Here is a 15126-nt window from a genome sequence, read left to right on the forward strand (position 1 = left end):
TTCACAGCCTCGAGGGGAAAAAAATTGTGTTTTCTGCCTGTTAATATCATTCCCTCATTGGCAAACGGAGGTCAAGAATTTAATTTAAAAAGTTTAAGTTTCCTGTATTTGCATCTAATTCTCAACCTTTCTTTTCTAATCATGATTTAATTATGATTTATAACTCATGATTTCTACTTTCCATGTCCCAAGTTGAATTCTTCAATGTCACTGATAAAGAGCCTTGCTGTTACTTTTCCTGTTCACTAACATCATAGATGTTACACAAAGTGCCATACAATCAAATACTGCATTAAAGTCATCACTTAAAAACCTGTTTAAATTTGGCTGCTAGGTATCAGCAACATGAATAGCAAATGCCACTGCGACACAGATCACAAAATACATTTCAAGAATTACATTCAAGATTTACCTTAAAGAAGCCCCACAGTCCTCCACCAGAGGTGCTTTGATCATAATGTGCAGACATTCTGGGATCTTCAGTCTCTTCTGGGAAAGTAATGGAAGAGCCACCTCTAGTGGGAGCAGAGGCCTGAGGCATTGTATTTGGCACAACTCCTGTCAATATGTTAATAACTTTAGGAACCAGGTTTAATATGCTCATGTTTAGCAGGACTTATTTTGGAATGAGAATGTTAATTAAAAGATATTCTAACATTAAACAATTGGTGCTTTGAAAAGAAAATGTCAGCCAGAATTCTTGTTCCTCACTGCTAAACAATGACCCCATCTATAAGTCAAGCAAGTCAACTTCAGTTTAATGCTGAAAATACAATTAACAGAAGATCCTTTCATTAAATTGCTTTCTTAATGTTAGGTAAACCAGCTTACCACCCCTCAAGCATGCTGGTACCAAGAGTGTATCATAGTGAGGAGCACTAGAGTCATAGAGATGTACAGCATGGAAACAGACCCTTCAGTCCAACCCGCCCAGATATCCCAACCCAATCTACTATTGGAAAAACTAGCTCTCCTTGAAGTAGCCTGTTACAGTGGAATCACAGTATCCCATGATCAGACAGTATCCCATGATACAGACCAAGTAGCATAAACAAAGGAATGAGGCAAAACAGGAGGGTGAATAAACAGAAACATGATTAGTCTTTCCTTTTCAAGAACTAAAAACATAAAATTATGTCCCGTCCCTATTAATTAAACGATTACAATGTTGATAGTCCCTGTGATAATAGTTATTAAAAGATATAGTGATATCGGGAGGACTGAAGAAAAAATTTTAACTGTGTCAGCTAGTGTTAAAAAGATTCACATTACATAATACTGACAATATTAAACACCCTTGTACAATTCCTAAGTTAAGCAAGTACAAACTATTCTATGAACAAAGATGGAACATTAAAATCAAACTACCACCTGCAACAGATGAAGAAAATGTTGGCACCAGTGGGGTTTGAGGGGTTCGACCAGCGTGACCTCGGGTGATGTCGTAATTGGCAGTCATGGAGAAACCAGTGATTGGTGGACCTATGGGAGGTGCAGAAAAGACAGGACCAGCAGGAGAACCCACAGGAGGGGCTGAAGGAGGAAAGTTTATGGGACTGCTATAAGCTGCAGTCCCAGAATGAGCAACAGCTGGATGCATGGTGGAAGCGACAGCAGAAGGTCCCATAGTTAGGGGTGTGGAAGACCTAGCAGGAGGCATATGGGTTTGAGGTGGTGGCGGTGTGGAAAAGGTTGAGGGAGGTAATGGAGAGAAAGAGCTGGTGATAGGATTAGATAAAGGACTGGGTAGAACTGCAGACAGATAAGCCAAAAGAGAAACAAAACAAACATGAGAAGGTTTAGAAGCATATAATCAACATAAACATTGTTCTTGTTTAAAAAAGGACATTGACCTACCCACCCCAAATTGGCTAATTTTTCACCTTAACTTTCCCACCAATCTCAGATACCTTTCTTTGAGCCCAAACACCCATTAATCTGCCTTGAATACACCCAATGACGAAACATTCATAACTGAGAATGCCTAAGACTCTGAACTGAATGAAGAACGTTCTCATTGCAGTATGGAATGGCCAGCCCCTTCTCCTGAGACTACCTCTAGTTCTAGATATTCATAGCACAGAATTTCATAGAATCCCGACAGTGTGGAAACAGGCCATTTAGTCCAACAAGTCTACACCGACTCTCTGAAGAGTATCCCACCGAGAACCATTCCTCTACCCCATTACTTTACATTTCCCCTGACTAATGCATATAGCCTACACATACTTGAATACTATGGGCAATTTAGTACGGCCAATTCACCTAACCTGCACATCTTTGAACTGTGGGAGAAAACCAGAGCACCCAGAAGAAACCCACCCAGACATGGGGAGAATGTGCAAACTCACACAGACAGTCGCCAGAGGCTGGAATTGAATCCGGGTCCCTGGCACTGAGAGGCAGCAGGGCTAACCACTGAGGCACCATGCAGCAAGTGAAAACAGCCTTTCCACATCCATCTTATCAAGCCTTTCAAGAACCTCATTGAGGCCAATTTTTTGATACATCTAAACACCAGGAATAAATGACCATTCAAATAATCTCTTCCCAAATATCAACATTCTCATCTCAGGAACCAATTTATTAACCTTCATTGTAACCTCAGCCAAAAATATCCTACCTTCAATGTGGAAAGCAAGACACAAGTACACCATCTCACCAAATCCCTATACAACTGCAGCAATATCTACTCTTACCTTTGTTTAAGAAAGATCAAAATGTCATTTACCTTTTGGTTACTTGATGTATGTGCATGATAAATGTGTTTTTTGCACTAAGAGACCCAAATCCCTCTGGTTACATACTAAATGGTATTCAATTAATTTTCAGTGTTTCTAAGCTTTCTTTGAGCGATAAATCACATTTCTTTCCATATTATACCTCTTATCCATTCACTGAACATATTTATATCCCTTTGCAACCATTGTGGACTCCACACAGCTTCCCCAACTTGCTGCCTGTCACCAGATCTGGATACATTATACTTCACTGGTACCTCCATTGATTTAATATAAATCTTAAGAAATTCCTTACTACTTCTAATTTCCTGTCTATTAATCAACCCTCTTTGTGAATATCTTACCCCTATTCTTCAAGCCCTTAACCTGCTCAACCACCTTTGGAAACAACTTTTCAAAGCAAAATATACCACTTCCTTTACTAAACCCCGCCTTTACATATTTTTGATTTTCTAAGTGCAGTGTTATCACCATAATCATAATGGCTCTCAGCATTTACATGCCAACTGATGTCAATTTCTCATTTCTAAGCTCCATAATAACAGTACAATATGTACACCTACAAGGCAGGCAAACTCAAAGGAATCAATATGGAAAAAAAAACACTTAAATAGTAACCTAGCTGTGCTCAAAGCATTTAAGTTAGACAACTCTACTGCACAAAAATACATCCCCATTCATTACAATGTAACATCTCAACCACAGAATCATTTATGACATATCCCATTTCAAAAAAAACCAGAATCTGCTGAATACAACTTTCTCACTTCAATCTTGGTTTGGGTTTTTCTGTGGGGATGATGATATGTGGATGCGCTCAGATATTAGCTAATGAAAAATTTAGCCTCATATTGGATTTTATACTTAAAATGTTGCAAGATTGAACCCATGGTAAAAAAGTGTGGTTGAATACTATAAAGCTTGCTCATAAAAACTGAAAAATGAAACTTTCACATTTCAAGAGATTAAGTTTTTGATCGAAAATAGTTGATAAATGCTTCAAATTGCATCCTAGTATCCAAATAAAATGCCAACTTCAACTGTAATATCTAGAGGCAAGAAAATGATTACACAGAGTTGGTTCATTGGTACAGCTTTATTAATACTTCAAACCAATGCCACGTTCTGTTCTCCATTAACATCCCCTGTGCATTTACATTCACTATTTTCAAATACAGAAATTCCATTCTAGTGATATTGTAGTTTGTCTCTACAGGCACCTGTCATAAAGCACTTCATAATCAAAAAAGAAAATCTTAAAACTTCATTATAGTTTTACAGATAATGGAATTCTAACTATCAAGGGATTTTACAATACAGAGAAAAGGCCATTCAGTCCCTCTTGCCCATGCTATGTTAATTCGCTAAATGACCTTAATCCCATTCAATCTTCATCTCACTCTATCACCATAAAACGTGTCCAAGTGTTTCACCCCACTCACTTCCTGTGATAGAGAGTCTGACATTCTCATGACTCTCTAGAAGCTGATCTGGAAATCATAATTAGTTTGCTTAATGGGAAACTATTTATGGTTTTGACTTCTTTTCCATGCTAATGTTCTTGTTACTGATCTAAAAATATAATCTTTCACCATTTACCCTCTTTACTTCTTTCATAACTTTTAAATCTTTTGGAGATATTTTCATGCAATGAGACACAATCTGCAAAAACGTTTTCTGAAATCCTTTACATTCAGAGAAGATACTTAAAATGTATATGTTGTTAAAAGTTAAGTCAGTTGTACAGAAGATCCCATAAACCAAATAAGCATCATAGCACAGAATTGTTTTGATCCAAACATCAGAAAAAAATTAAAATGCATACTTACTTGCATGTTTGTCAAGTTATTCTTTGTTATTTAATTAATTAGTACTAATTTACTCACTGACATGTTCTTGTCTATGAATAGAAATTGCCTGAAATTTAAAACAGCACTACCTGTAGGGGCAGGGGTACTGCTTGCAATCACTGTGTTGTTAGGTGGTGGGGTACCGGGGGGAGTCGTCTCAATCCCACTTTCCTCCATCATTTTTTTCTTCAATCACAATTTGCTGCAAGTATACGAAAACAAAGACATACAACAATTACGTTTCTTAATTCAAAATTCAGGATCACTTAGAAAGAAAAATCCACATTTGCTCTGATTGGAAAAGTGGCTAGCTACATTTATTCATTCATTCAAATTTTGAAAGTAGAGAGTCACCATGCTATTAAATTCAAACGTCAATCCAGGGACATCAGTACAAAAAACCTCAATCAGTAGGCTGAGGCAATAGGGCTGGAAAATTTTCATATAGAACAAGTAAAAGCTATTTCCAATGGTGAGATGGTTGGATAGTAACAGGTCACAATTTTATATTAGTCTCCTGATAAGATGTGGGGGAAACAGACATGTGAATTGTTCTTTGGTTGGGCCAACAATTTCACAATTGCTCCAACAGCCTTCTCTGCTATGAAAATTCTATCTCTAGTTAGCCCAGCAATTGTTGCCCACTGCAAATGCCCTTCAAGATGGCAGTGAGCCACTGTCTTGAAATGCAGGAGTCTGTATGGTGTAGGTACATTCACTGCAGTATTAGCAAATGGGCTCCATGAGATTCATGTTAATTGGCAAAAAAAAAGTGGGAATTAAGAAGAAATAATTAGGCAGAGAGTTAGGATTTGGATTTCACTGCCTTATAAAGGATAGTGGAAGCAAATCCACTGGCATCTATGTGTGCATTCAGCAAGCCTTTGACAATTATTGGAGTTCCGACTATCTACTTTGTTCACAAAGGGGAGGTTTTTATAATGAATTAATTTCTAAGATATTAGCATTTTTCATAAAGCTAATATATATTGTCCATCTTTAGTGATCCTTGTAAACGTGGAGGATGCTTTTAGCTGCTGCAGTCCACATGAAGAATCGTCCAGAGTGCTGTGCTGTTTGCGAAGCAGTGTCAGGATTTTCATCCAGTAACCATGGAGGAACACAATAAATTTTCACTAAGGTGCAACATGGAGGGGGTGTTGTAGCTGGTGGTATGTACCTGCTACCCTTGTTCTCCTGTGATACAGGTTGAGCTTGAACCATGCTCAATATCTGAAGAGTTAAAGCAGAGCATTGTGCAGATTGTAAACATTGCTGCCATTCTCCACAAGTGGAGAAATAATATGGTGCTTAGAAAGGCCTTCAATGGTAAATTAACTGAGGCCATTCGAAGGGCTGAGTGAGACCATTTCCATCAGCAATAATGAAGAAAAAACACCTGGCATGGACTTCGAGAAATCAAGAAAATTCAAAGCTTTTGTTTGATTGCATTTGTGAACAAGGTAGATAGTCGGAACTCCAATAATTGTCAAAGGCTTGCTGAATGCACACACAGATGCAACATCACAAAAGATGGTTGACACGGAACATATTTTCCTAAAATTTAAAAAAAAAGGTGCGATGAGTAATGTAGATTTAGGAAGACATGAAACAGAACCTCAGAAGGATTCTTATAACCACCAAAACATCAGAATCTTCATCAGGCTTAAAACAACTGCAAAGCAAAAGGATGGAGTGTAAAACATTTGGATCAGTATTGTAATTGGACTGCCACTGTATACTTGGCAAATTCCAGTAACTTTACAGTTTGAAAGCTTTAGAAATTTGTGCAATAGTAGTTTCTAAAAAGACTCATTACATGGAATCTACTAAAAGCTGAGCTTTAAAAAGTTATGTCCCAGCAAGTTATCAAGTCAATTCAGTTCAAGTTTTTGCTACTTCCACTCATAACCCACAATGAAATGCAGTTTTACTTTTTGCTTTGAATTGCAAATCGGACGATTTATTGCATGGCATACTGCTTCCACTCTGATGGTGGCAGTGTAGAAGAATTTATTTCCACAAATACATAGACGTCAATGGTCAAATGACCAGACTGCATAGACAAAGAAACTGCATATTGGGAAATACTAAAGAGAAATAAGATGTGAATTCACCTGAAAATACCAGAGAAACATTCTCATTTGCATGTTTTTATACATCTCTAAACAGGAAAATCACCCTCCATCAACAGGAAACATATTGCAAACCAGTGATCAGATATGGAACCTCCTTGCCCCTTGATTCGCATCACACTATGCAATGTACACAAACAAGAAAACAAATACAAAGGCTGATCAGTTGGAAGTGTGCTGTAATCCTTCTATCACTAGTTAGGCAAGCATTTGTAGCCCAATGCAAATGCTGTTACTTTATACAAAACCCTCTCACCACTCTTACACTGTAGCTTTAGGATACAGGAGATACAAGATCCACTACAGCAATTTCTAGTCAAAAACATTTTGCAACCCTATAAATTTTACATCCAAGATCCAGAATGATAAGGTTCCCGGGATATCAGTATTTGAGCCACACACTCGGCCATACAGGTCAGCTCATTTATTGACAATCGTAGAATCCTTACAATGCAAAAAGAGGCCACTTGACATATTGAATCTGCACCAGCACTCCGAACGGCATCCCTCATAGACCCCTAGCCTACCCCATAATCCACCTTTACTATGGCCAATCCACCTCGCTATGGCACATCCCTAGTCACGACTGTGGGATCATGTTCAAATAACAACTGAAATCAGTGAGTGGTGAAAATAGCTTCTTCATTTAGCGACTGCAGTAGCTCAAGTTTGAGGCGGCAATAGAATCCCGAAATACAGTTCTTACAGTAGCCTTTTTATACGCAGTTCTTATACATATTAATACTCCATTACTATGGTGTTACATTGTTTTATCAATAGTACATAAAGTATTAATGGGCTTCTGTCCTGGGGAGACAGGAGATGAGTTAAACATCTGTTAAATGGTGGCTGTTACTAAGACTGTCCGGTCTACTTGCACAATTAAGAGGGGTTAGTCCTTTTGTCTTAAGTTTGTAAATGTTACTAAAAATAATAAGCCTTTGTTTAAAGTTTGTGAGAAGATTTGTAGCTCGGGTGCTCGTTGTTGTGGTTCTGTTCGTCAAGCTGGGAATTTGTGTTGCAGACGTTTCGCCCCCTGTCTAGGTGACATCCTCAGTGCTTGGGAGCCTCTTGTGAAGCACTTCTGTGATCTTTCCTCCGGCATTTGTAGTGGTTTGAATCTGCCGCTTCCGGTTGTCAGTTCCAGCTGTCTGCTGCAGTGGTCGGTATATTGGGTCCAGGTCGATGTGCTTATTCAATCAATAAGCACATCGACCTGGACCCAATATACCGACCACTGCAGCGGACAGCTGGAACTGACAACCGGAAGCGGCAGATTCAAACCACTACAAATGCCGGAGGAAAGATCACAGAAGTGCTTCACAAGAGGCTCCCAAGCACTGAGGATGTCACCTAGACAGGGGGCGAAACGTCTGCAACACAAATTCCCAGCTCGGCGAACAGAACCACAACAATTAGCCTTTGCGCTCTAAATAAGCTAGAATCTATAGCTGTACTTAATAAAAGAACAAAGGATATTAAATGGATTTCTGCCACTGGATTGAGAGATTTGCTTAATATTTGCCAGTGAGAGCTTCATTCATTTATGCAATTTCACATAAATGCAGTTTTGACAGTTTCTTAAAGCGACAGCAGCCCAGTTAAAAGATACATATTAATTGGGAAAACGGTGTGGTGCTCTATAATCTATGCAGGTCCAAGTGACGGTTGATAAGGGCTGATTAATATTATAATGTTATATTTTGGGGAGACTTGATAGGGACGGTATGGTTTACGATACTATTCAGAGGAAGCTTTTGACGTAGAAAGCCTGATAAGGGCCAAAGATGCAAAGAGGCAGTAATGGGTTTGGAAATAATGTTTTCATTTTAAACTATCTTGTAACAGTAAAATATACCACAAAATGATGGTGTTATGAATGAAACTGTATTATAGTAAAGAGTTATGAATGAATGAAACAAACAAAGTGTTGACTTGTGAGTGGATTAGTAAAAGGGTTATGAATGAGTACATGTAAAGTGCTTGAGAGTGAATGAGTAAAGTGACCTATAATACAAAATGTCACAGTACAAACAATTTAACATGGCTAATCCAACAATCTGCACATCTTTGGACTGTGGGAAGAAACAGATGCAGACATGGAGAGAAGGTGCAAAATATATGCAGGCAGTCACCCGAGGGGGGAATTGACCCAGAGTCCCTGGTGCTGTGAAACAGCAGTGCTAACTAGAGCTACTATGGTGCCCTCAGTAAAACATCTCACTGAGCACCATTCACAGTTTACAGTAATAGGGTAAAATATTGCCCACAAAGTTGCAGGGAACCACCTATTTCTCTAAAAGCTCAGCTTTAAACCAATACTTTGTGACTATATATGTTGATGCTCACAGATATTTTAAAGGGAAAAAAGTAAAGACATAACTTGGACAGAAAGTATATAGACCAGCAGACAATAGTTGGACAGGTATAGACTTGCATTTATACAGCAAACATCACACACGCAGGATATCCCAAAGCACTTCACAACCAAATCCTGTTTGGCACGTACAACATTCAGTGCTGTAATGTAAGAAACAACAGCCAATTTGTGCAGATCAAGCTCCAAGAACAGCATCTTAATCATTCCTAAGAACTTGTTTTAAAAATTTCAGTTGAGGAACAAACATTGAATAGAACACCAGAATTAACTCCTCTTTGAAATATCAAGATTTTTAAAAATCCACCTCAAGTGTTGTAGGAGCCTGGTGTTTATCTCATTTGCAAAACCAGCACTCCAAAAAACTCTGCCATGCCCTCCATAACCGTCTCCACCGCTCTCTAACGCATTGCTTAACACCCTAATCAAGCTGCTGGTTGTCATTTCGAACATTGTCTAATGGAGCTTCTGATCAAAATTTATCTGATAACCCATGTGCCATAGCTTGGGGATGCTTTACATCATAGAGAGCGAGTGTATGTGTTTGGGAAGGGGGTTAAGCAGCAGTACTTTGGAAGCTGGAAATGAGAGTCTTCAAGGTGGTGGGGGTTGAAGGGAAAGCCAAGAGCCTGCAGGTACCACACGCTCTGATTGACCAGGAGTCTCTGGCAGCCTTACCGTCTGCCATTGGCATGCGTGACAAGTTGATAACTCAACTTTGTTTTGGGTACAACATGACGGACACCCCTCCCAAGGCCATCAGACCCTGAAGCGGGGCTTGACCCCCCCCCGCCCCCGCAAGGGGAGCTGCTGCTCACCCCCTTTGGCACGGTTTAGCTGATTGACGTTCATTTGCTCAGCAGCAGCAGCGACCTTTCGGAAACCCCTTTGAGGAGCTGCCCTGGGGACTGCCGTGAAAACGCCGGGCGAGCTTCACAAACCAACAGGCCCGCCTGAAAAACTCGGGCACTCGGCCCCGAGGACAGGAGCAACAGGCACGGGAAGATCCCAGGAGGGTCAGCATCCCCTAAATCACACGGCCCACTCCCCTCCCCGGGTTCCTTTAACCGCCGAGGGTCCCTCCTCCCGAGGCGTATACATGTCTCTCCCTCTCTTTCTTCACCATCCCCGCGGGGAGGAATGACACCTTTGTGCAGTTACCTCTCTCTCTGCCGCCGGCCCGCCGCCTCTGCTCAAGATGGCTCCGTCGCCACGGTAACGTCAGCGGCCACGTCAGCGGAGCGTGCATCATCAGCTGCCACGTCCCAGGGAATCCTCTTAAACGGGCAACACGCTCACCCACGACAGGTGGACCCCACAATGACACTGATCCACCTTGATCTCTCTCTTTTTCTCCCCACACGTACTCACTGACACTGATTGACCCTCTCATACTCACTGACGCCCCCCTCCATTCTCACTGACATGCACACCCACGACCTCACTGACAGATTGCCCCCCCCCCATCCCCACACTCATTCACACCTGTTGATATCCCCCACCCTTACTGACATCCCCCCACTCTCACTGACACCATAGGACATGGACAGGTCATACCTGGTTAATTTTCCACATTGTTTAGTACATGCCAGCATTACAACTGCCCTGGAACAGTTTGCCTACAATCATGGTGTAACACTGGCAATCTCTGAAAGGAATGAGATTATACAGTTGACACAGCTGGTTGCATTTGTGTGTAAATGCTTCAGCCTTGTTAATGTCCTGGACTCCATATTCACTCAGGGTGGGAATGTTTATGGAGGCAACTCCTTTCATTAATAGCTTAATTGTCCACAACCTTTCCAACAGGATGTGACAGGACTGCTATTCCTTGATCTGATCCATCGATTCTAAGATATTGTAGCTATGTATTATTGCATGTTGCTTGTATTGGCAGGTGTACAGTCCTGTGTTGTGGTTTCACTAGGTTGGAACATCATTTTTAAGTTTGTGCTGCACCTAACATACTATCTCAAATTCCTCATTGAACAGTAGTTGTTCCTGTAGTTTAATAATCATGACTTGGAGGTGCTGGTGTTGGACTGGAGTGGACAACATTAAAAATCACACAACACCAGGTTACAGTCCACCAGGTTTATTTGGAAGCACCAGCTTTTGGAGTGCCGCTCCTTCAACCACCCGATAAAGGAACAGTGCTCCGAAAGGTAGTGTTTCCAAACAAACCTGTGGACTATAACCTGGTGTTGTATGATTTTTAACTTTGTACACCCCAGTACAACGCCAGCGTCTCCAAATCATGACATTCTTCTGATGGCCCACAACATCTCATGTATGCCTAGTTTGAGCTTCTAGATCTGTGCTGAACCTGATCTATCAAGTTTAGTAATAATATTGTTTACGGGTGGCACGGTGGCACAGTGGTTAGCACTGTTGCCTCACAGCGCCAGAGACCCGGGTTCAATTCCCGCCTCTAGGCGACTGACTGTGAGGAGTTTGCGTGTTCTCCCCGTGTCTGTGTGGGTTTCCTCCGGGTGCTCCGGTTTCCTCTCACAGTCCAAAGATGTGCAGGTCAGGTGAATTGGCCATGCTAAATTACCCGTAGTGTTAGGTATACGGGTAAATGTAGGGGTATGGATGGGTTGCGCTTTGGCAGGTCGTTGTGGACTTGTTGGGCCGAAGGGCCTGTTTCCACACTGTAATGTAATCTAAAAAAAAACTACACAACACAATGGAGAGTAACTTCCATATGAAGACAGATCTTCATTTCCACAATGACTGTACAGTTAACACTCCTACCAATGCTGTCATGTAAAGATGCATCTGTAGATTGGTGAAGAGGAGGTCAAAGAACAAAGAAGAGTAAGGAACAATACAACACAGAAACAGGCCCTTCAGCCCTCCAAGCCTGGGCCAACACATTTTGCCCTTCCATATTATCTTTGCTTATTTTGGGGAAGAAAACTTTCAAGAAAGAAAAATGGGCAGCATGGTTGCTCAGTGTTAATACTGCTGCCTCACAGGGACCCGGGTACAATTTCAGCCTGGGGCGACTGTCTGTGTGGAGTTTGCACATTCTCCCCATGTCTGTGGGTTTCATCTGGGTGCCCTGGTTTCTGCCCACAATTCAAAGATGTGCAGGTAGGATGGTTTGGCCATCTAGGGGATGTATAGGATAGGTGGTTTAGCCATGGGAGGTACAGGGTTGTTGGGATAGAGTGGGGGCGCTAGGTCTGGTCTGCTCTTCGGATGGTCAGTGTCGGCTCATTGGGCTGAATGGCTTGTTTCCACACTGTAGGAATTATATGATTCTATGATCCATATCCCACTATTCCTTCTCATTCGTCCAGGTGCTTCTTGAATGCTGCTCTTGTGTCTGCTTCCATCACCTCCTCTGGCAACCCAGGCACTCACCACCCTTTGTGTGAAAAACATGCTTCGCACATTCTTTTAAACGTTCCCCATGTACCTTGAACCTGTGTCCCCTTGTAATTTACTCTCCCACCCTGAGAAAAAGCCTCATACTTTCCATTCAATCCATGCTAATCACAATCTTATAAACTTCTATCAGGTCGCCCCCTCAACCTCCAGCGTCCCAATTAAAGCAAACCCAGTCTATAGCTAAAATCTCCCATGGACCTTCATTCCTGAAGAAGGGCTCATGCCCGAAACGTCGATTCTCCTGCTCCTTGGATGCTGCCTGACCTGCTGTGCTTTTCCAGCAACACATTTTCAGCTCTGATCTCCAGCATCTGCAGTCTCACTTTCTCCTAAAACCTCCCATACCAAACAACATCCCAGGAAACCTTTTCTGTGCCCTTCTGAAGCGTCCACATCCTTCTGGTAGTGTAGTGACCAGAACTGTACACAATATTCCAAGCGTGGCCTAACTAAAGCTCTATAAAACTGCAGCATAACTTGTCTATCCTTATACTCAATTTCCCTTCCAAAGAAGGCAAGCATTTTGCCTTTTCCCTCTATTTTCTAAACCACTGCTGTCTCATTCTGGAAAATATTATTTTCAGGACTTGATCATTAATGGAGCTACCGAGCCACTCTTGGTAAGGGGCATTGATGCCCCCCATCCAATAGATATTCTGTACCCTTGCTGTACTCAGTGCTGCTACCAAGTGTTGTTCAATGTGGACGAATACAGAGGTAAGGCAGTAGGTAGTAGTCAACTGGAGGTATCCTTATTCATATTAGACCTCATGCTTTATATCAGGATTGCAGACTTGAAGTTATTAGTTGGCAGTGATGATTCTGTTTCTATAGAACTTCTTTGCTTCATGTGAAACATAGAACATAGAACAGAATAGCACAGTACAGGACCTTTGGACCTTGATGTTATGTTGACCTTTTATCCTACTCTAAGTTCAAACTAATCTACATACCCTTCAATTTACTATCATCCATGTGCCTGTTCAAGAGTTGCTTAAATGTCCCTCATGTATCTGACTCTACTACCACCACTGGCAATCATTCCACACACCCACCACCCTCTGCGTAAAGAACCGACCTTTGACATCTCCTCTGAATCTTCCCCCAATCACCTTAAAATTATGTCCTCGTGTGATAGCCATTTCTGCCCTTGCAAAAAAGGATCTGACTATTCACTCTATCTATGCCTCTCCTCAGCTTGTACACCTCTATCAAGTCACCTCTCACCCCCTTTCGCTCCAATGAGAAAAGCCCTAGTTCCCTCAACCTTTCTTCATAAGACATGCCTTCCAGTCCAGGTAGCATCCTGGTAAATCTTCTCTCCACTCTCTCTAAAGCTTCCAAATGCTTCCTTTAATGACGCGACCAGAACTGAATACAATATTTCAAGTGTGGTCCAACCAGAACTCTATAGAGCTGCAGTATAACCTCACGGATCTTAAACTCAATCCCCCTGCTAATGAAAGTCGACACACCATACATCTTCTTAACAACCCTATCAACTTAGGTGGCAACTTTGAGGGATCTATGAAACATCATCTCATAAAAACAGAATTCAACACTTATATCTATTAGGATGAGTGAACAGGCTGAAAAATATAAGGTTAAGGGATGCTCTAAAGGAAGATCTTTAAAATAATGAAAGATTTTCATGAGAATGGATACAGAGAGAATGTTTTACTTGTGGGGAAGAGCAAAACTAGGGACCCACAATTTAAGACAATCGCCAAGGAATCCAATAGAGAATTCAGGCATTTTGAGAGACTGGCGACCAATACCACATGGAGAGATGAGATGCATAATCTGGATGCGGGGGGAACCTTGATAAACAGATCTTGGAGAAAAGAATACAAGATTTATGCTATAGTACAGAAAGTACTGGAGAAACTCAGCAGGTCTAGCAACATCTGTTGAGACAGAAACAAGGAAATACTTTGAGTCAGATATGACTCTTCATGTTTATCTTGAAACGTTAATTCCATTTCTCTCTCCACAGATGCTGCCAGACTTGCTGAGTTTCTCCAGCACTTTCTGTTTCCAGTAGTTGCTGTGCTTGGCTTTTATTTGAAGATTTATGCTGATGATGAAGAATGAGAGAAGGCTCGAGTACACGATGAAGATCAGTAATGACAGATTGGACTGAATGTCCTATTCCTGGGAGGTATATTCTGAGTTAGACATGCAATTTATTGAAAAGTGATAGATATTCTAAGATTAGAATCTACCAACCATCACACTGATTATGCTACTGTGTAGCAACAACACCTGAATCATAGAGTCATACAGCACAGAAACAGACCCTTTGGTCTAAGCAAATCATGCCAAACATAATTCCAAACTAGACTAGACCCTCCTGCCTGCTCCTGGCCCAAATACCTCCAATCGTTTCCTATTTGTGTACTTCGTAGAATCTCTACAATGTGGAAACAGGTCCTTCGACTCAACAACTCCACACTGACCCTCTGGAGAACAATCCACCCAGACTCATTCCCCCACTACTCCACATCCACCCCAAACCAATGCACCCAACGTACGCATCCCTGAACATTATGGGCAATTCAGCACAGCCAGTTCACCTAACCTGTACATCCTAGGACTGTGGGAAGAAACCAGTGCAGCCAGAG

At 41.4% G+C, this 15126-nt stretch overlaps 1 protein-coding gene across 3 annotated transcripts in view; it reads right to left on the reverse strand.

Annotated features, from left to right (window-relative positions):
* Positions 1-10357, reverse strand: part of prrc1 (proline-rich coiled-coil 1) — a 36048-nt gene extending 25691 nt beyond the window's left edge. The window contains exons 1-4 of one of the 3 annotated variants that reach the window (XM_072588646.1): positions 10265-10357; positions 4681-4793; positions 1372-1752; positions 413-558 (exon numbers count right to left, since the gene is read on the reverse strand). In XM_072588646.1, coding sequence (XP_072444747.1) covers positions 413-558; positions 1372-1752; positions 4681-4771 — 618 coding nt within the window. In that variant the 5' untranslated portion in view covers positions 4772-4793; positions 10265-10357. Of the gene's footprint in view, positions 1-412; positions 559-1371; positions 1753-4680; positions 4794-6708; positions 6733-10264 lie in introns of those variants that run through there. The other 2 variants (XM_072588656.1, XM_072588665.1) reach the window with 2 other exon arrangements.
* Positions 10358-15126: the final 4769 nt, after the last annotated feature.

The sequence above is a fragment of the Chiloscyllium punctatum genome, chromosome 2 (assembly GCF_047496795.1).
Source record: "Chiloscyllium punctatum isolate Juve2018m chromosome 2, sChiPun1.3, whole genome shotgun sequence".
Lineage (NCBI taxonomy): Eukaryota > Metazoa > Chordata > Chondrichthyes > Orectolobiformes > Hemiscylliidae > Chiloscyllium > Chiloscyllium punctatum.